This window comes from Coregonus lavaretus (genome assembly GCF_964263955.1).
Source record: "Coregonus lavaretus genome assembly, contig: HAP1_SCAFFOLD_1009, whole genome shotgun sequence".
Taxonomy (NCBI): Eukaryota; Metazoa; Chordata; class Actinopteri; order Salmoniformes; family Salmonidae; genus Coregonus; species Coregonus lavaretus.
In genome coordinates, this window is record NW_028156130.1 from 131,779 (window position 1) to 151,861 (window position 20,083).

General features: G+C 42.3%; 1 protein-coding gene and 1 long non-coding RNA gene across 2 annotated transcripts; one reads left to right on the forward strand and one right to left on the reverse strand.

The window, feature by feature from the left end:
* The first annotated feature begins 1,130 nt into the window (after window positions 1-1,130).
* Window positions 1,131-20,049, forward strand: LOC311126754 (mesoderm-specific transcript homolog protein-like). The gene is made up of 12 exons (XM_084200740.1): window positions 1,131-1,232; window positions 1,581-1,773; window positions 4,727-4,806; window positions 5,084-5,161; window positions 5,389-5,525; window positions 5,777-5,835; window positions 7,943-7,983; window positions 8,070-8,140; window positions 9,901-10,002; window positions 10,492-10,568; window positions 15,236-15,299; window positions 19,208-20,049. Exons 2-12 carry the CDS (start codon window positions 1,620-1,622, stop codon window positions 19,323-19,325), a joined length of 981 nt encoding a protein of 326 aa, XP_084056866.1. The 5' UTR covers window positions 1,131-1,232; window positions 1,581-1,619; the 3' UTR covers window positions 19,326-20,049.
* On the reverse strand, window positions 5,994-9,012 carry LOC311126755. Its single transcript, XR_014613066.1, has 4 exons — window positions 8,876-9,012; window positions 6,735-6,790; window positions 6,283-6,635; window positions 5,994-6,177 (listed from the first exon to the last, which is right to left on the reverse strand). It is a non-coding gene; the product is annotated as an uncharacterized lncRNA (long non-coding RNA).
* Window positions 20,050-20,083: the final 34 nt, after the last annotated feature.

The window sequence follows — 20,083 nt, forward strand, 5'->3', positions numbered from 1 at the left end:
CATTTCAACAGTAAAAACCTAAAGAATTCAGATATCTTTACATATATGCCTTTTGAGTCATAATAGATATGTTATAAATTTAACAGTAATCCATACTCACGCCCAGTACTACTGATCATAATTTGGGTTTATCCTACAATACAATATGCAGATTTTGTTTTAACAGGTTCTGCTTACCTTTGTATTGACGGCCGTCTAGATCAGTTTCCTGAGGCGAGCTGGATTCCCGGCTGCTCCTGCGGACAGGTCACCCGTCCTTTCAGATCCGTCTCTTACTTGTCTCCTGTCTCTATCAACTTTTATGGACCGAATTCAGAGTTAGAAAACCACCCTCTGCTACCAAGTTTGTTGATGATCACAAGTTTACTGGAGAACGGAGACCAAGTAGAGACTTTCGGACAAGGTGGATGATTGTATAATATAAGGCAGTTTATTCAGAGGTAAAGATATCTGTAAATAGCGTGCACGGACCCGTTCGTCAACCTCGTAGGGAGATATCTGAGAGAGCGAGCCCCTAAACATTGTGTGCTGACATTTTATACAATAAAATAAAGTAGGTTGATTCTAGTAGTTCTGATCTTCTGATTGGTCCTGATGAGTTGGTCGAGGTCACTTCCATTGCATTGGCTCTGAGTCGGGTTCTCTGTCTTCAGATGTTCAGCCTAAGAGAAGGGGGTTTTTGTGTGTGTGTGCTTAACAATGATGATGTGTGTGTGTGTGCGTGTGTGTATGTGTGTGTGTGTGTGTGTGTGAGTGTGTGTGTATATGTGTGTGTGTGTGTGTATGTGTGTGTATGTGTGTGTGTGTGTATGTGTGTATGTTTAACAATGATGATGTGTGTGTGTGTGTGTGTGTATGTGTGTGTGTGTGTGGGGGTGTGTGTGTGTATGTCCTCAGAGCAATAACTCGTGAGTTGGGAGAACTGAGAGACCTATGGCGTGGGTGTTGTCCATAGCCACCTGCTGATAAGGCCGACAAGATAGAAGTCTTTGTGCATTGTATTAAATCCAAAGGCCCAACACAAGATGGGTTATGCACAAGATTTTAGTCAGACCAAGCTATAACATTATATATTTACTACGACACAATCCTCCATGCGACACTACAAAATAATACAATTTCCCCGACTCTGCACTAATACAGTGCACTGGGCCAAGGTTCGAAACATACCCAGATGACCGGGACGCGGACACTGAGCGCACAGGAATGACAGAACCGCGACTCGGCTGTAGGTAGGTACAGCACTGACAGTGCCCCAGGCGGAAGTGTTATTTTAGTGTCCAGAACTGACACATTTCCAAGAGGTAGGCTAATATCTTATTTTTTTAAACAGAATGATAGCATAGCCTATTGTTGCAAGGAGACAGCGATGTTTGCCTGTAGCCCACTATTTTGACGATCTTCCAAAGTCTAGTTTTGCCGACCATGTTGCTTCAAGAATTTATGAAGTATCTCGGTGTCACATGACATCATCACACAATAGGTCTGGCACTTGTAAACTAGTCATGTGAAAGGATGATAGTAGCCTAAATTACATGTCGTGCTGTGACCCCAATGTTGTCTTCATCCGTATATTCCAGAGTGCAGAATGCGATTCCGGCCCTCCTACCTAAGGAAAGATGAGGGCATGGTGGCTTCTTGTGGGCTTGCTGTGCATTCCTCTGCTGGCGGTCTACCTCCACCTCCCTCCTCCCCAACTGTCCCCTGCTCTCCTGACCTGGCACTCTGCCGGAGCATTCTTCACTTTCAGGGGCAACAATATATTCTACAGAGGTACGATTTGGCATCAGTAAGAGTAGAATGGAGGGATAGGTTCTATTCTCATTTGATTCAGATTATATAAATCCAACCATAGTACATTTTGAAATTGAACATGCTTATGAATCCATATCCCTATCCCCTGTACATACCTGCTAGTGGTGCACTGTACTGATCTTTAAAGACTAATTGAATGTGTGATTGAACCAATTGCACTTTATGGCAGCGAGGTGTGTGGTACACTTGCAAATCAAGATTTCACCCAATGGGACAAACACCCCATTGAAACCCTGCATGCAGAGTTCTGTAACATTCTCCTACATGTCCAGAGGAAAACTACAAACAATGCATGCAGGGCAGAATTAGGCAAATATCCAATAATAATAATACAAACTAAAAAAAGAGCAATTAAGTTTTTGAAACATCTCATAGCATTACCAAGCCCTGCAATGGCAAGAGCTGAGCAAAGAAGAGTCCCCTCATCCAGCTGGTCCTGGGGCCGAGTTCACAAGCCTGTTCTACTAACACACTGAAGCCTCAGGACCAGAACATCCAATCAATCAGAATAAACCAAATTACAACACAGTCAAAACAAAACTACATTACTTATTGGGAAGCACAAAGCAAAATGCAGTGTTATCTGGGCCTAAATCGACAGTACACATGGCAAACTATTTGACCATGGTTACTGATCAAAACCTTAGAAAAACCTTGGCAAAGTACAGGCTCAGTGAGCACAGCCTTGCCATTGAGAAGGGTAGACACAGGAAAACCTGTCTCCCTGTAGATGAAAGGCTGTGCAACTACTGCGCCACCGCAAACCCAAGACAGAGCTGCATTTCCTGACAAAATGTCAAAAATATAAAACAATTAGTGTCATTTCCCCAAATTTGAAACCCTTATTCAAGGTTTCAAAGACCTCTCTGATGAGAATAGGTTACCCGTCCTGTTGGGGGAGGACGCAGAGAGCTGTGGGTTGGCAACGCACTACATTGCTGCCTGCCATAAAATGAGGGACAGTGCCTGACAGACTAACCAACCTGCACATGTCCTCTATGCCATTGTCATTGTTCAGTGTATGGTTATTTTGACCCTTGGTTATTGTTGTTCAGTTGACAATATTGATTATTATTATTTTAATTATGTTAATATTGTAATTCTCCAAAGTAAGCTTTGGCAATATGTACATTGTTACGTCATGCCAATAAAGCAAATGTAATTTAATTGACAGGAGCGGTGAAAGCAGTATGAAAAATGTATGCACTCACTAACTGTAAGTCGCTCTGGATAAGAGTGTCTGCTAAATGACAATGTAAATGTAAATTATTGGGAAGTGTACTGTAATGTATTTGACCTGTCCAGTTGTCACAGATTAATGTGGACAAAAGAAAGAGGAAGAAACTGAGCTTTAATTAGCATTCCTTTACATTATTGAGATGCATGCAGTGATGCGCGGACTACTGTACATTATTGAGATGCATGCAGTGATGCGCGGACTACTGTACATTATTGAGATGCATGCAGTGATGCGCGGACTACTGTACATTATTGAGATGCATGCAGTGATGCGCGGACTACTGTAGCCATCTAGTGTCTCCTTTAAATCAGTACAGTGAACAGTCTGGACTGCTAAAAGTTGGAGCCCATGTTCAGATTAGTCATAATTTTAGCCCTTTACTTTACTGACCTTCATTGACCTATGTAACATTTTCATGGTACAGTGCCTTGCAAAAGTATTCATCCCCCTTGGCGTTTTTCCTATTTTGTTCCATTACAACCTGTAATTTAAATTGATTTTTATTTGGATTTCATGTAATGGACATACACAAAATAATCCAAATTGGTGAAGTGAAATAAAAAAAATTACTTGTTTCAAAAAATTCTACAAAATAAATAACGTAAAAGTGGTGCGTGCATATGTATTCACCCCCTTTGCTATGAAGCCCCTAAATAAGATCTGGTGCAACCAATTACCTTCAGAAGTCACATAATTAGTTAAATAAAGTCCACCTGTGTGCAATCTAAGTGTCACATGATATACACCTGTTCTGAAAGGCCCCAGAGTCTGCAACACCACTAAGCAAGGGGCACCATGAAGACCAAGGATCTCTCCAAACAGGTCAGGGACAAAGTTGTGGAGAAGTCAGATCAGGGTTGGGTTATAAAAAAATATCCGAAACTTTGAACATCCCACGGAGCACCATTAAATCCATTATAAAAAAATGGAAAGAATATGGCAGCACAACAAACCTGCCAAGAGAGGGCCGCCCACCAAAACTCACGGACCAGGCAAGGAGGGCATTAATCAGAGGCAACAAAGAGACCAAAGATAACCCTGAAGGAGCTGCAAAGCTCCACAATGGAGATTGGAGTATCTGTCCATAGGACCACTATAAGCCGTACACTCCACAGAGCTGGGCTTTACGGAAGAGTGGCCAGAAAAAAGCCATTGCTTAAAGAAAAAAAATAAGCAAACACATTTGGTGTTCGCCAAAAGGCAAGTGGGAGACTCCCCAAACTTATAGAAGAAGGTACTCTGGTCAGATGAGACTAAAATTGAGATTTTTGGCCATCAAGGAAAACACTATGTCTGGCGCAAACCCAACACCTCTCATCACACTGGAGAACACCATCCCCACAGTGAAGCATGGTGGTGGCAGCATCATGCTGTGGGGCTGTTTTTCCATCGACAGGGAAACTGGTCAGAATTGAAGAAATGATGGATGGCGCTAAATACAGGGAAATTCTTGAGGGGGGGTGAATAGTTATGCACACTCAAGTTTTGTTCTGTTCCACAAATTATTTTGCATCTTCAAAGTTGTGTACATCAAATGATACAACCCCCCCAAAAAAATGTAATTCCAGGTTGTAAGGCAACAGAATAGGAAAAATGTCAAGGGGGGTGAATAGTTTCGCAAGCCACTGTACGTGATGAACGATGTGTATGCTTGACTTTTTCCTCTGTCAGAAACCTATGGTGCTGTAGGCAGCTCTGATGTAGTCATCCTCCTCCATGGCTTCCCTACCTCCAGCCTTGACTGGTACAAGGTATGCTGATAAGAGAAAGGGGCTTGTCTATAGAATTATGCACAGATTTGATCAATTGGTTTGCTGGGATAGCTCTTATTCCATTATTGTACAATCTGATGGTAGATTGTGAACAGGGCCATGTTCAATAGTGCACACTGTAGCATATTGCTTTGCAACAGGAAATGAAAACAAGCATTTTGACAAGTTCAGGTAGTACCCAATTTCAGTTGTCTTATGAACATGATCCAGGTATCTGGACAGGTGTTTTAATGCCAGGTGTGTTTCTGTCTTACAGATATGGGAGCCCCTGAATCAGCGCTTTAACCGAGTCATTGCTCTGGACTTCCTTGGCTTTGGCTTCAGTGACAAACCTGTGAGTCGCAAGCTATGACAGACTTGAGTTGTGGGCTATACTGTCTAGGAGGCATCGGTTAGAAAGCCAGGGAATCAACCAGGGAGAGAAACTTACACATTAACCCACAAACAGTGCCAACAGTAATGACAAAGCAAGTGAACATGCATTAGCAGAAGTTATCCAAATAGGCACTTTTTGCTCTAGCTAAGGTTCTCACCTATACTGACATGATGTCTCCCTGACAGAGGCCCCACCGCTACTCCATCTTTGAGCAGGCCAGCGTTGTGGAGGCGTTGGTGTCCCACCTGGGTCTGACAGAGCGGAGGGTCAACCTGCTCTCCCACGACTACGGAGACACTGTGGCCCAGGAACTACTCTACAGCTCAGCACTGCTGCACCAAGTAGAATCAAGTTGCCCCTAGACACTGATCTTGGGTCAGTTTGCATTTCCCCCCACTAATGGTTAAGGTTAGGCTTGGAAACCAATCCTGGAGGAACCATCAGTACTGAAAGGGCTGCATCTCAATAGTCTATTGTTTTCCCTTCAATTACCTGACAACAGGAAAGTTGAAATATGGTGGATGCTATAGATCTTTTTCCGACTGACCCCTTCCCCATCTTTGTATCTCACAGGAGTGACCACAACAGGACAGGACACTTGACCATCAACAGCCTCTGTCTGTCCAATGGAGGTAGAGTACAGTTCCAGCTCTTTTCCTGATTGGCTACAGGTAGCACAAATGGCCAAACATACTTTAGTAAGATGTACCATTTTAAATGGACAAACCAGACAAAAGAATAGATTTAAAGTAATTTATTCAAAGTTGTAGAGCACCATAACCAAATGATACCAGGATCCAGGTTAATACAGAGCTGCTGAGCCAGGAGAAAAAAAAAAAATCCAAATTAAAGCTGCAACACATCAGAAATTAAATGACAGAAATCAACCTTACCTAGTAGCCATGTAGTGACCATACTGATGGTACCCAGACAAATACACCCTGGGAAGACTCCAACCAGACACCACCCTTAGCCTGGGAACAACCATGGTTGTAGCCAACAAGAAATATGGATTATTAATGAAGTTGCATCAATACTAAGAAATCATTAACATAAACCAGAAGATATCAGAACCTTACCTTGTTGTTCTGCTCATGCCAAGGAATCTTGTTAGAGCCGGGGCCCCAATGGTGCAGTAAAGGGTCTTCTCCACCCTGGAAAGACTCCCCACTAGGCTCTGGCGCTTCAGGCTCTGGCTGTTCTTCCTGAACCTGCTGGTTGCTGCTGGAGCTGACACGAGCTAGTCGGTATGGAACAGGAATAGAGCCTTCAGCCTCACCTTTAGGAGGAGGCAGCATATGCTCGTCGGTCTCGCTCCGACTATTGCCGTGCTCATAGACGCTCTCAAAGTGAGAGATCTCCCCTGCCTGGAACTCTAGGTCAGCAGGATCAGGGTGTGACCCTCTTCGATGGAGAGAGCTGGTCCTATAAACTGGGGAAGGAACAAACAAATGTTAGTTAATGTTGATTTCAGATAAATGAAGATCTTCTAAAAACTCAAGCAAACAGAGCACTCTAATGTTGCTCTTACCTTGTTGATAAGGATAGCAATGAACATCCCAGCTCAGCAAAGCAAGGAGGAGGCCCCTACAGACAAAGGGGTTGAATGTTAACCAACATACTCAAAGTATTGCAAGTAATGAACGTAACATTGAGCTTGCCACTATCTTACCCTGAGCCAATACTAGCAGCCATGATGCCCAATGAACAGTGCTGGTGAAGAGACTCTGGAGTGTATTTATATGTTGTGTGTAGCGTACAACCTTTAACCAATCAGAGCCTGATTAGACAAAGATGGGCAGCTGGTGTAAACACACCTGTCTTGTCCGATTATAAATATATATTTTTTACTAAGACTGCGTTTACACAAGCAGCCCAATTCTAATCTTTTGTCCACTAATTGGTCTTTTGACCAATCACATCAGCTATTTTTCAGAGCTGACCTGATTGGTTAAGAGACCAATTAGTGAAAAAAATATCACAATTGCAGCCTATGACACCTGCAGCTGTGGCCCGCAGGCTGCTATTTGAGTATCTGGGCTAGGCTGGAACTAAAGCCTGCACACCCTGCTTCTCGCTAGCACCAGAGTTGCTCACCCTTGGATTAATTCAATTCAGTGATTTTCTGTTCTTACAAATTCCTCTACTCCGAGTCATACACACTATACCGCAATAGTTTCCTATGGGTTAGTGCTATCTGGAATCCTTGGGACATCCCTACCCTAAACTCTAATCCCCTCAAACTGAACTCTGGACCTCAGAGACAGTTCCACTGCATTTTTTCATTGTTCCCCTCTAATCAGGGACTGATTTAGACCTGGGACACCAGGTGTGTGCAATTAATTAGCAGGTAGCACAGAAAACCCCTACCCTAACCCTTTTAAATCTAAACGGCAATGGGGGAGGGGTAGGGATGTCCCAAGGATCCCAGATAGCAAGGACTATTTCATATGTGTACAAAGTAGATTACCGGGGCCCCGTGTAGCTCAGTTGGTAGAGCATGGCGCTTGCAACGCCAGGGTTGTGGGTTCGTTTCCCACGGGGGGCCAGTATGAAAAAGTATGACAAATGTATGCACTCACTAACTGTAAGTCGCTCTGGATAAGAGCGTCCTGCTAAATGACTAAAATGTAAATGTAACTCCATGTAAAAGTGACACATTGCTTTGATAGCCTTTGTCTTACTGTTAACTTGCCATGTTTGGTTATGTAGTATTTTATGTATGTTTTTCTTAAACAGGAATATTCCCTGAAACACACCATCCCAGATTCCTTCAGAAGGTTAGTCAACATTTACTGTGGATATTCTGGATTATGACTGCTTATTGTTGTTCTGTTGGATCATCGCCATGCTGTTTCCCACACAGCTCCTCAAGGACTCCAGCTTCCTCTCTTCTGTGCTGACCCGTCTCACCAACTACATGGTCTTCTCTAAAGGGTACATGCCTGTGTTCTCACATACAGTATACGTTTCCTGATACTGTACACATTGCTTGAATCTTTAACATGGACACAGAAGAGACACATGAGCTCAAGCTAACAGGGTTACAGCAAGGGGCTCGGTCATTGATATTTTTCATTGTGTAATTTGAATTATCTGCAATCAAACATTGAGTACGTTTACATGCACAGTCATACTTCGATATTAAACTGATTATGGCAGTAGGCAGATTATGCAATATTCATATAAACACTTTACTCTGTTTATCTTGATCGGTGTGGGGTCAAAATCTAAGTATATGACAATTACCTGGTTTTCAGAATATTTTTTTTGAATTATTAGTACAGGTAAACACCTTCATCGGAGTTCCAGCGGTGCATTTGATCTGCGCATGTGCTGGCTAGCGTCTACACGCTGGAATTAATATGCACGGTAGTGAATGAGAGAACGGACTGCACAGTAGTTGGCGGCATGCAACTTTAACGTTTGTTTGCGGACCGCCATTATATAATAGAAGAAGAGAACGGGCGAGCGTTAACGGCATCATAGCGTGTCAAATTAAAAAACAATGCTGGTAAAAGGAGCGGATAAATTGCCAGAAAATAATAATAAATGTTTGTGTATTGTTACGTCTAGAATTGTGACATGTTTAGTTAAAGTATCTATTTAGTGTTACGTTTTAACTGCCAGTGCCAAATAATGCATATTTGAAAACTATAACGTTATGCCTACCTGTGTTGATTTCGATCACAGCCATATAGCTTGGGCTAGGAAACTCGAGGAACTCTGATTTCAAGAGAGAATACTGGTATGTAGAAAGAATAAGACTAGCTACATTCTTTATAAACTGCTCGGGTGTATTAGCAACAACTCCCCTCACATTCGTGAGCTAACATAACTGTTTAAAGCTGGCATGTACGGAGGCTGCTGTAGGACATATAAGGTTACTCAAAAGGAACACAGCAATAATTCATAAGGGCTACATAGCGAACATAACATATACAACTGTTTTATGGATTGACAATTAAATTGGCATATGCTACGCTGTGTATGTGAATTGACGCACTCTAATCTCGCAAGCAAATGTTGATGGCGTCTCTGTGGTTTCGGCTTCAGAAATAGTTTTCACATACAAACTTGATATGTCCGAATTTAGAATCAAATATGCTTCCCAAAAATAACGTGGTCGCGGTGGTAGATTTTTTATTTTTTATTTTTTTAGTTGATACTTTTACCCCTTTTTCTCCCCAATTTCGTGAAATCCAATTGGTAGTTAGACTTTAATTTTGATTGGCGATTTTCTGCATTTATCAGAGTGCCATCAGGTATCCTGATTTCCGACATGTCCATGTAAACACGATTATTAGGGAGATCGTTATTCTTGCAAAGCATGTAAACATTTGAATCGAACTATTATATTAATGACTATCCACAATAATCCCATTATTGTGTGCATGTAACCGTAAAATGACATATTTACAGTAAGATAACATTGTTGGCAATGTGGGCCAGCTCTAGTTATGTGCATTCAGCTAAATAATAAACCCCTCAACCATTTTACTGTTTCAAAGCTGTACACAACATTTTATTTAAATGGTATGAAGGTATTTATATTTGTTGCAAAGCATAGCTTACGAAATAAACCGAGTAAAAACATGGAGGATTACCTAACCAGCACTCAATTGCGTTTGAGCGAACATATTGAATGTAGTGTAAAGATATAGCATTTACCCTGTTTACTCTTGGTTTCATGTCAGGCTTGGGGACGTGTTTGGTCCTTACACCCAGCCCACAGACGCTGAGTTCTTCGACATGTGGACAGGGGTCCGCTTCAATGATGGGAACCTGGTCATGGACAGGTACTGTACCGTACACTGTGTTTTCAGACCTCACTAGTTAAATGCCTATACATACGGAATAGAGTAGACACTAGACAGATCTCTGTGTTTTCAGACCTCACTAGTTAAATGCCTATACATACGGAATAGAGTAGACACTAGACAGATCTGACTCATTTGAAACTAACATGGCTAGTCAAATTTGGTGTTATTTGATACATTGTTATAGGTGGAAAAAAATTATTTCAAAAATGAATTTTAACCCAACCAAATTGCACTGAATAAATGTGCACATTTTCCATCTAAATTATAATATACTGTATATAAACAGATAATTGTTTCCATATGCATAGATAATGTTGTAATCCTTGTACTTTTCTTTTGATTGCATTGATTAAGATAAGCTAGTTTCCCGTTTCTCCCTATACAGTGACTGATAAAAGTGATTGACTGATTGATCTGTGATTTAATAGTGATGGTAATAAGATTGCATATCCCTTCTCCACATAGTATCCTGCAGTTTATTAACCAGAGGGACAAGCACAGAGACAGATGGGTTGGTGCTCTCACCTCTACTTTCATCCCTGGTGAGTACTGTCTGTCTAGTTGCTGAGCAATGATGAAACATCAATGCCTGGTTTATGTGAAGTCTGTTACACAAGAGTGTCTCGTTATGAATGAACCTTTGATAACTGAATGATAACTAAAAATGATATAATCTCATATAGATGAGTGATATACAGTGCCATCATAAGAGTATTCACACCCCTTGACTTTTTCCACGTTTTGTTGTTACAGCCTGGATTTAAAATAATAAAAAATGGATTCAATTTAGATTTTGTGTCACTGATCTACACACAATACCCTATAATGTCAAAGTGGAATTGTGTTTTCTGAAATTTTTACTAATGAATAAAAAGTGCCTTGAGTCAATAACTGTTCAATTCCTTTTGTTATGACAAGCCTAAATAACTTCAGGAATAAAAATGAATTTAACAAGTCAGATAATAAGTTGCATGGACTAACTCTGTGTGCAATAATAGTGTTAACATGATTTTTGAGTGACTACTCCATCTCTGTACTCCACACATACAATTATCTGTAAGGTTCCTCAGTCGAGAACAGATTCAAGGAAAAAGATCAGGGAGGTTTTCCAATGCCTTGCAAAGAAGGGCACCTATTGGTAAATTAAAAATTAATTTAAAAAAGCAGACTTTGATTATCCCTTTTGAGCATGGTGAAGTTATTAATCAGACTTTGGATGGTGTATCAGTACACCCAGTCACTACAAGGAAAATTACTTTCTAAAACTAGCCGCCGAAATTGTCGCAACCCCTATTACTAGCCTGTTCAACCTCTCTTTCGTAACGTCTGAGATCCCCAGAGATTGGAAAGCTGCCGCGGTCATCCCCCTCTTCAAAGGGGGTGACACTCTAGATCCAAACTGTTACAGACCCATATCCATCCTGCCCTGCCTTTCAAAAGTTTTTGAAAGCCAAGTCAACAAACAGATCACCGACCATTTCGAATCCCACCGTACCTTCTCCGCTATGCAATCCGGTTTCCGAGCTGGTCATGGGTGCACTTCAGCCACGCTCAAGGTCCTAAACGATATTATAACCGCGATCGATAATAGACAGTACTGTGCAGCCGTTTTCATTGACCTGGCCAAGGCTTTCGACTCTGTCAACCACCGCATTCTATTGGCAGACTAAATAGCCTTGGTTTCTCAAATGACTGCCTCGCCTGGTTCACCAACTACTTCTCAGATAGAGTTCAATGTGTCAAATCGTAGGGCCTGTTGTCTGGACCTATGGCAGTCTCTATGGGGGTGCCACAGGGTTCAATTCTTGGGCCGACTCTTTTCTCTGTGTATATCAATGACGTCGCTCTTGCTGCTGGTGACTCTCAGATCCACCTCTACGCAGACGACACCATTTTGTATACATCTGGCCCTTCATTGGACACTGTGTTAACAAACCTCCAAACGAGCTTCAACACTCCTTCAGTAGCCTCCAACTGCTCTTAAACACTAGTAAAACTAAATGCATGCTCTTCAACCGAACGCTGCTTGCACCCGCCCACCCGACTAGAATCACTACTCTCGACGGGTCTGACCTAGAGTATGTGGACAACTACAAATATCTAGGTGTCTGGTTAGACTGTAAACTCTCCTTCCAGACTCACATTAAGAATCTCCAATCCAAAGTTAAATCTAGAATCGGTTTCCTATTTCGCAACAAAGCCTCCTTCACTCATGCTGCCAAACATGCCCTCGTAAAACTGACTATCCTACCGATCCTTGACTTCGGCGATGTCATTTACAAAATAGCCTCCAACACTCTACTCAGCAAATTGGATGTTGTCTATCACAGTGCCATCCGTTTTGTCTCCAAAGCCCCATATAATACCCACCACTGTGACCTGTACGCTCTTGTTGGCTGGTCCTCACTACATATTCGTCGCCAAACCCACTGGCTCCAGGCCATCTATAAATCACTGCTAGGCAAATCCCCGCCTTATCTTAGCTCATTGGTCACCATAGCAACACCCACCCGTAGTCTGCGCTCCAGCGGGTATATCTCACTGGTCATCCCCAAAGCCAACACCTCCTTTGGCCGCAATTCCTTCCAGTTCTCTGCTGCCAATGACTGGAACAAATTGCAAAAATCTCTGAAGCTGGAGACACTTATCTCCCTCACTAACTTTAAGCATCAGTTGTCAGAGCACCTTACTGATCACTGCACCTGTACACAGCCCATCTGAAATTAGCCCGCCCAACTACCTCATCCCTATATTGTTATTTATTTTGCTCATTTGTACCCCAGTATCTCTATTTGCACATCATCTCTTGCACATCTATCATTCCAGTGTTAATACTAATTGTAATTATTTTGCACTATAGCCTATTTTATTGCCTTACCTCCATAACTTGCAAAATTTGCACACTGTATATTATATGTATTTCTGTTGTATTTTTGACTTTGTTTTGTTTTACCCCATATGTAACTCTGTGTTGTTGTTTTTATCGCACTGCTTTGCTTTATCTTGGCCAGGTCGCAGTTGTAAATGAGAACTTGTTCTCAACTGGTTTACCTGGTTAAATAAAGGTGAAAAAAAAAGATACAGATGTCCTTCCTAACTCAGTTGATGGAGAGGAAGGAAACCGCTCAGGGATTTCAACATGAGGCCAATGGTGGTTTTAAACCAGTTACAGAGTATAATGGCTGTGATAGGAGAAAACTGAGTATGGATCAAAAACATTGTAGTTACTCCACAATACTAACCTAATTTACAGCATGAAAATAAGGATGCCTGTTAAGAATACAAATATTCTAAAACGCATCCTGTTTGCAATAAGACACTAAAGTAATACTGCAAAAAATGTGGCAAAGAAATTAGCTTTATGTCCTGAATACAAAGCATTATGTTTGGGGCAAATCCAACACATCACTGAGTACCACTCTTCATATTTTCAAGCATGGTGGTGGCTGCATCATGTTAGGGGTATGCTTGTCATCGGCAAGGACTAGGGATTTAAAAAAATTTGTAGGATTAAAAAACAAACAGAATAGAGCTAAGCACAGGCAAAATCCTAGAGGAAAACCTGGTTCAGTCTGCTTTCCAACAGACACTGGGAGACAAATCCACCTTTCAGCAGGACAATAACCTAAAACATAAGGCCAAATATACACTGGAGTTACTTAGCAAGATGACGTTGAATGTTCCTGAGTGGCCTAAATTACAGTTTTGACTTAAATCGGCTTGAACTATGTCAAGACTTCAAAATGTCTGTCAAGCAATGATCAACAACCAACTTGACAGAGCTTGAAGAATTCTTAAGAATAATGGGCAAATATTGTACAATATAGGTTTGCAAAGCTCTTAGACATACCCAACAAGGCTCACAGCTGTAATCGCTGCCAAAGGTGATTATAACATGTATTGACTCAGGGGTTTGAAGACCTATCTTATATTACTGTTTTATTTTCCATTACAATAAATGTTAGAATTTTTCTACCATACATACTGTAAATAAAGTCTGATTGGAAAGACAGAGGTATGGGAATCATTCATAAGTCACTCATGCTTTTAATGATCACATCCACCATTGTACAGATTTTAATATGCACACGTTTAGAGAATATTTCACAGTGAAGATTCTCAAATTCTCGTGTCCATGTAATTTTTTGTCAATGCACCTCTTCTGTGTCATTCAGTCTATTGTTCATCCCTTGCTGCTGCTTCAAATGGACTTCTTCCCTTCTCTCACTTCCATGTCTGCTCTCAAGAACCTCAAGGGGGGCTAGACCCCTGCTTTTTTTACGATTGTATACACACAAGCAGGGCCCTCCTGTAGCTCAGTTGGTAGAGCATGGCGCTTGCAACGCCAGGGTTGTGGGTTCGATTCCCACGGGGGGCCAGTATGAAAAATGTATGCACTCACTAACTGTAAGTCGCTCTGGATAAGAGTGTCTGCTAAATGGCTAAAATGTAATCGCTGCCAAAGGTGATTATAACATGTATTGACTCAGGGGGTTGAAGACCTATCTTATCCAAATATATTACTGTTTTATTTTCCATTACAATAAAAAAAATTCACATTTTTCTTCCACTTTGACAGAGTATTTTGGGTAAATCGTTGACAAAAGACAATTACATCTATTTTAATCGCACTTTGTAGCACAAGAAAATGTGGAAAAAGTCAAGGACTGTGAATAATTTCTGAAGGTTCTGTAATGACAGAAGGGCAATGGCAGGAAGTTTCAAGGATAATGATGTACTCTGTCCGTCATTAATTTAACTCAATCACTGCTGTTCTATCCGTTGACGTTGATTTCCTGCAATGGGTAAGTTTGTGCCTACTATGAAACTGCACAAATACAAGTTACAGTGCCATGTCAGTTAGTACACTGAAGTTCTGAATGCCGTTGTACAGTGCCTGTAAGCGGTAAATCTCCCCTCTGGTTTAAACTGAGGTGACCAGCGAGTCAGTCAATGAGGCTAAGCTACTTAGCGCAGACTAATACCTCCCAGGAGTTTATTAGCCCATCTGTGCCCCATTAAGGTTAGCTGGTAGTGGTGTGATCCATACCTCCCTCCCTACTACACGTGGTCCCCATCCCCATAGAATCCTGTTCAACACACTAGCTGTTGATACGTCAATCAACATCCCCCCCCCCCCGTTAACCTCTAACCCCTCTTCCATAATCCCTCTCCCTGACTGTCATCTCTCTACCTCCTTGTCTTTCAGTTCATATGATCTATGGACCCCTGGATCCAGTCAACCCTCACCCCCAATTCATCCTCCTTTACCAGTAAGTGCACCTCCTCCATACTCTTATCCTATTGACATGTGTTGCGTTATTAAAGGTGTTAGTGAGAGTTTCATTCACAGGCACTGGGTCATTGCTTAGGGTTGGATTGAAAAATCCTGTTTTTTTCCTGTCTCAAATAAGGGAAAGGGGGATACCTAGTCAGTTGTACAACTGAAATAGGATCTAATGTTTGGTCGATGACTAAAACGTGATATTAATTTAATAATTTCTATGGCGTATCAAGTTTTATTTTGTCGTAGGGTACATAAGGTAGTACCTCTTCTCCTGTTGTTGGAGCACGAGCCTGTGTATTCCTTCTAATGTCTGCAATAATACCAGAAATGAAAAGCCCTACACACAGACAAAGTACACTGCTCAAAAAAATAAAGGGAACACTAAAATAACACATCCTAGATCTGAATGAATGAAATAATCTTATTAAATACTTTTTTCTTTACATAGTTGAATGTGCTGACAACAAAATCACACTAAAATTATCAATGGAAATCAAATTTATCAACCCATGGAGGTCTGGATTTGGAGTCACCCTCAAAATTAAAGTGGAAAACCACACTACAGGCTGATCCAACTTTGATGTAATGTCCTTAAAACAAGTCAAAATGAGGCTCAGTAGTGTGTGTGGCCTCCACGTGCCTGTATGACCTCCCTACAACGCCTGGGCATGCTCCTGATGAGGTGGCGGATGGTCTCCTGAGGGATCTCCTCCCAGACCTGGACTAAAGCATCCGCCAACTCCTGGACAGTCTGTGGTGCAACGTGGCGTTGGTGGATGGAGCGAGACATGATGTCCCAGATGTGCTCAATTGGATTCAGGTCTGGGGAACGGGCGGGCCAGTCCATAGCATCAATGCCTTCCTCTTGCAGGAACTGCTGACACACTCCAGCCACATGAGGTCTAGCATTGTCTTGCATTAGGAGGAACCCAGGGCCAACCGCACCAGCATATGGTCTCACAAGGGGTCTGAGGATCTCATCTCGGTACCTAATGGCAGTCAGGCTACCTCTGGCGAGCACATGGAGGGCTGTGCGGCCCCCCAAAGAAATGCCACCCCACACCATGACTGACCCACCGCCAAACCGGTCATGCTGGAGGATGTTGCAGGCAGCAGAACGTTCTCCACGGCGTCTCCAGACTCTGTCACGTCTGTCACATGTGCTCAGTGTGAACCTGCTTTCATCTGTGAAGAGCACAGGGCGCCAGTGGCGAATTTGCCAATCTTGGTGTTCTCTGGCAAATGCCAAACGTCCTGCACGGTGTTGGGCTGTAAGCACAACCTCCACCTGTGGACGTCGGGCCCTCATACCACCCTCATGGAGTCTGTTTCTGACCGTTTGAGCAGACACATGCACATTTGTGGCCTGCTGGAGGTAATTTTGCAGGGCTCTGGCAGTGCTCCTCCTGCTCCTCCTTGCACAAAGGCGGAGGTAGCAGTCCTGCTGCTGGGTTGTTGCCCTCCTACGGCCTCCTCCACGTCTCCTGATGTACTGGCCTGTCTCCTGGTAGCGCCTCCATGCTCTGGACACTACGCTGACAGACACAGCAAACCTTCTTGCCACAGCTCGCATTGCTGTGCCATCCTGGATGAGCTGCACTACCTGAGCCACTTGTGTGGGTTGTAGACTCTGTCTCATGCTACCACTAGAGTGAAAGCACCGCCAGCATTCAAAAGTGACCAAAACATCAGCCAGGAAGCATAGGAACTGAGAAGTGGTCTGTGGTCACCACCTGCAAAACCAGTCCTTTATTGGGGGTGTCTTGCTAATTGCCTATAATTTCCACCTGTTGTCTATTCCATTTGCACAACAGCATGTGACATTTATTGTCAATCAGTGTTGCTTCCTAAGTGGACAGTTTGATTTCACAGAAGTGTGATTGACTTGGAGTTACATTGTGTTGTTTAAGTGTTCCCTTTATTTTTTTGAGCAGTGTATATTGTAGAGGTATTTTGGGGCTCAAAGCTCAGTCCATAGGTTGTGTAGAATGTTAAATACTCTCTTTGTCTGAGCAGTTTATCTTATACACAGGTTTATCAAAGGACACTGAGTTGAAGGAGTTGGTGTCTAACAGTAATTGTCATTGCCTTGAATCGCCAAGGTCATGGGTTCAAATCCCAGCCAATGTCGTTTTAACATGAACCTACTCTCTTCAGATGTCAACCTTTTTAATATACCAAGTGTTTCCTAGTTAGTGTGAAGGGGTCTGTGGCGATGGTAGATGCTCCCTGCCTCACACAGATGAGGTTGCTGGTTGGAATCCCTGTCCCGGCTCTGGATTGAAGAGGACCACCCTTCATCTCTGAGATGGGGAGCGAAGAGAACAGAAGAGGAGGCATGGTCCCTGTATTCAGAGATATAAATGCAGATGGTTATGCAATAATTAACCAGAAAAACACCATGGTTAAATCTTGAAGAAATTTTTTTTTATTGTTTAGTCTTTGCTTCTGCTTGCCTTGAACTCTACCCACTTCGCCACCTCCGGTTGCTACCTTCCTTCACCTCCATACTTGAACTGTTCTGTGTCAGTTGCTGGAGTTTCAGCTGGTCTAGTTTGCTCACTTCTTTGGACTCTCTCACCATTTTTCCAAAAGACGCTTCCCACTGCTAATCACCGCCCCCCGCCCCAGAGTCTCTGCCAAGTCTTTCCCTATGGACTCTGCTTGGATTCGAGCCCACAACCTCTCCACTGAGAGGCACATGATTTTCGCTTATGCCACCCTCTTTCATGACGTCTTGGGCTCCCTCAACATAAGGTTTTAGTCCGAAAAGGGGAAAAACAAGTATGTTCTTTGTACCTTCTGGCATAGCCTCTGTGCCACAGGAGAAGGCTATCTTGAGGCTATAGCCTTAGCTACAGACCTACTCGGGTTTTGAACTATCATCATCTTGCTCTGCAAGCTAGTGACAATTCCACTCAGCCACTGCAGGATTTAGATAATAGTGATAAAAAAAAGACTTTAAAGTTACTCAACATTCAACCCAAAGTATCAATGGAGAGAGAAAACAGACTTGAAGTCCCCCCCCACCCCACCTCTCACTGTTTATTAGTTCAGTATCCTCATATTTCAGTGGTCCTCCTTAAACAGCATCTTTCTTACGCTCAGGTTTTATTCCATGATGAACACCGGTACACTGACGTTTCACATTACGTGTTCCTCAGTTACCTGAGTACTGCACTTATAACCTAGTGGCCTAATGAGACACTGCAACAAGAACAGGAAAATAACAGATTATAATCTAAATAATAGCAAATAGCTCAAAATAATAATATGGTGTAGAGTTTGATAGGCGTTGGCCTAGATTCAATCAGATTAAGCGTTAACCGGCGATAGCTGACACCCGCATAGCTGATGTTTTGGCGGTGTAACTGCAATTGGAGCTGCGCTTGATCATTGTCATGAAGCCACACCTGTCCCACTCGCGTTAAAGTTCAGAACGAGAAATAATTACGCTCAAATAGAAAACATTATTTAATTTCATGATTTTCAATCAGCCTAATGGAGCTGTAATTACATCTCACATTCCAGTGTTTGAAATTGTAAACAAGGCTGCATGGAATTTCTCTTAATGTGACTCCGTGCAGCCAATAGCAATGTCCGCTTTAGGTATAATGACGGGAGCCGCTTGTGGATTTGACAGCGCTAACGCAGTTCCACCTCCGACACCACCAAAACAACCTCTATGCAGATGTCAGCTAAACCAGAACTGATTGAATAGAGCCCTGAGACAAATGCTTTAAAAAATGTTGTATATACATATGTGGACAAAAAGTATTTGGGTTTCTGTATTTAGCCGCAGTCATTCATTTGGGTGTTACAGAATGCAAGTATTCCTTATGTATGAATAAGTCCTCTTGTCCCTCCTAACCCAATGTTGTCATTGTCCTTCAGGAAACTGGTCCAGAGGTCCACTGTGTCGGTTCTGGATGAACACATCAGCCATTATCCCCAGCTGGAGGACCCTACTGGCTTCCTCAACGCCTACTTTAGCTTCATCAATGCCTTCTGAGCAACCTCACCAGCATTAGACAATCTGAACTTGACATCTGCGAGCATAACCTGGGTCATGTTCATTCGGGCTCACAACGGGAAGGATTTAAAACGTTTTGCAATGGGAAAACAAAAATATGAATTTCTTATTGGAGTCCAGCCCAGGTAGTCCTTTTCTTCCATTTGGTGCCTAATGAACATATTCACATCTCCCATTGAAAACAATGCATGGTTTATGTGAGAAAAAAGTAGTGTGCAGAAGATTCTGATTCTGACTGGATGGGTCGGTCGTGAAAAACACCCATAATTGAAAAACTTCAACCTGAATGAGAACTGTGCACATTGAATCAAACCTGATATGACACACAGACATCTTGAATCCATTCCTGTTATTGAGGTCACCAAAGCGCCAAGTCCGACAGATACTGTCTGCCTGCTACTCGGTATGAACAAAATTACAGTAGCTTAGCTGCAAATGACAATACTAAATGGAACTACTGCTACTATAGGGACATTTGTGTACCATGGGAAATCTTACTGGAAGCAAAGATTGCCCAAGCTAATCTCAAAAGTATTTTGATTATCTTTGGGGTTCAATTAATAGTTGTTTATGACAAATTGATGTAATTCATAAGGTGGTAGAGCATTTATAACAGGTTGCATCCCAAGGAAAATTATTTTGATATTTCTACATTCTGTGTATGGAGGAAATGCAGCACTGACTAAGAAAAGTAAACTTTCCTTGAAATAAAATTAGTTTTCCAAAAAGCTTGTGTA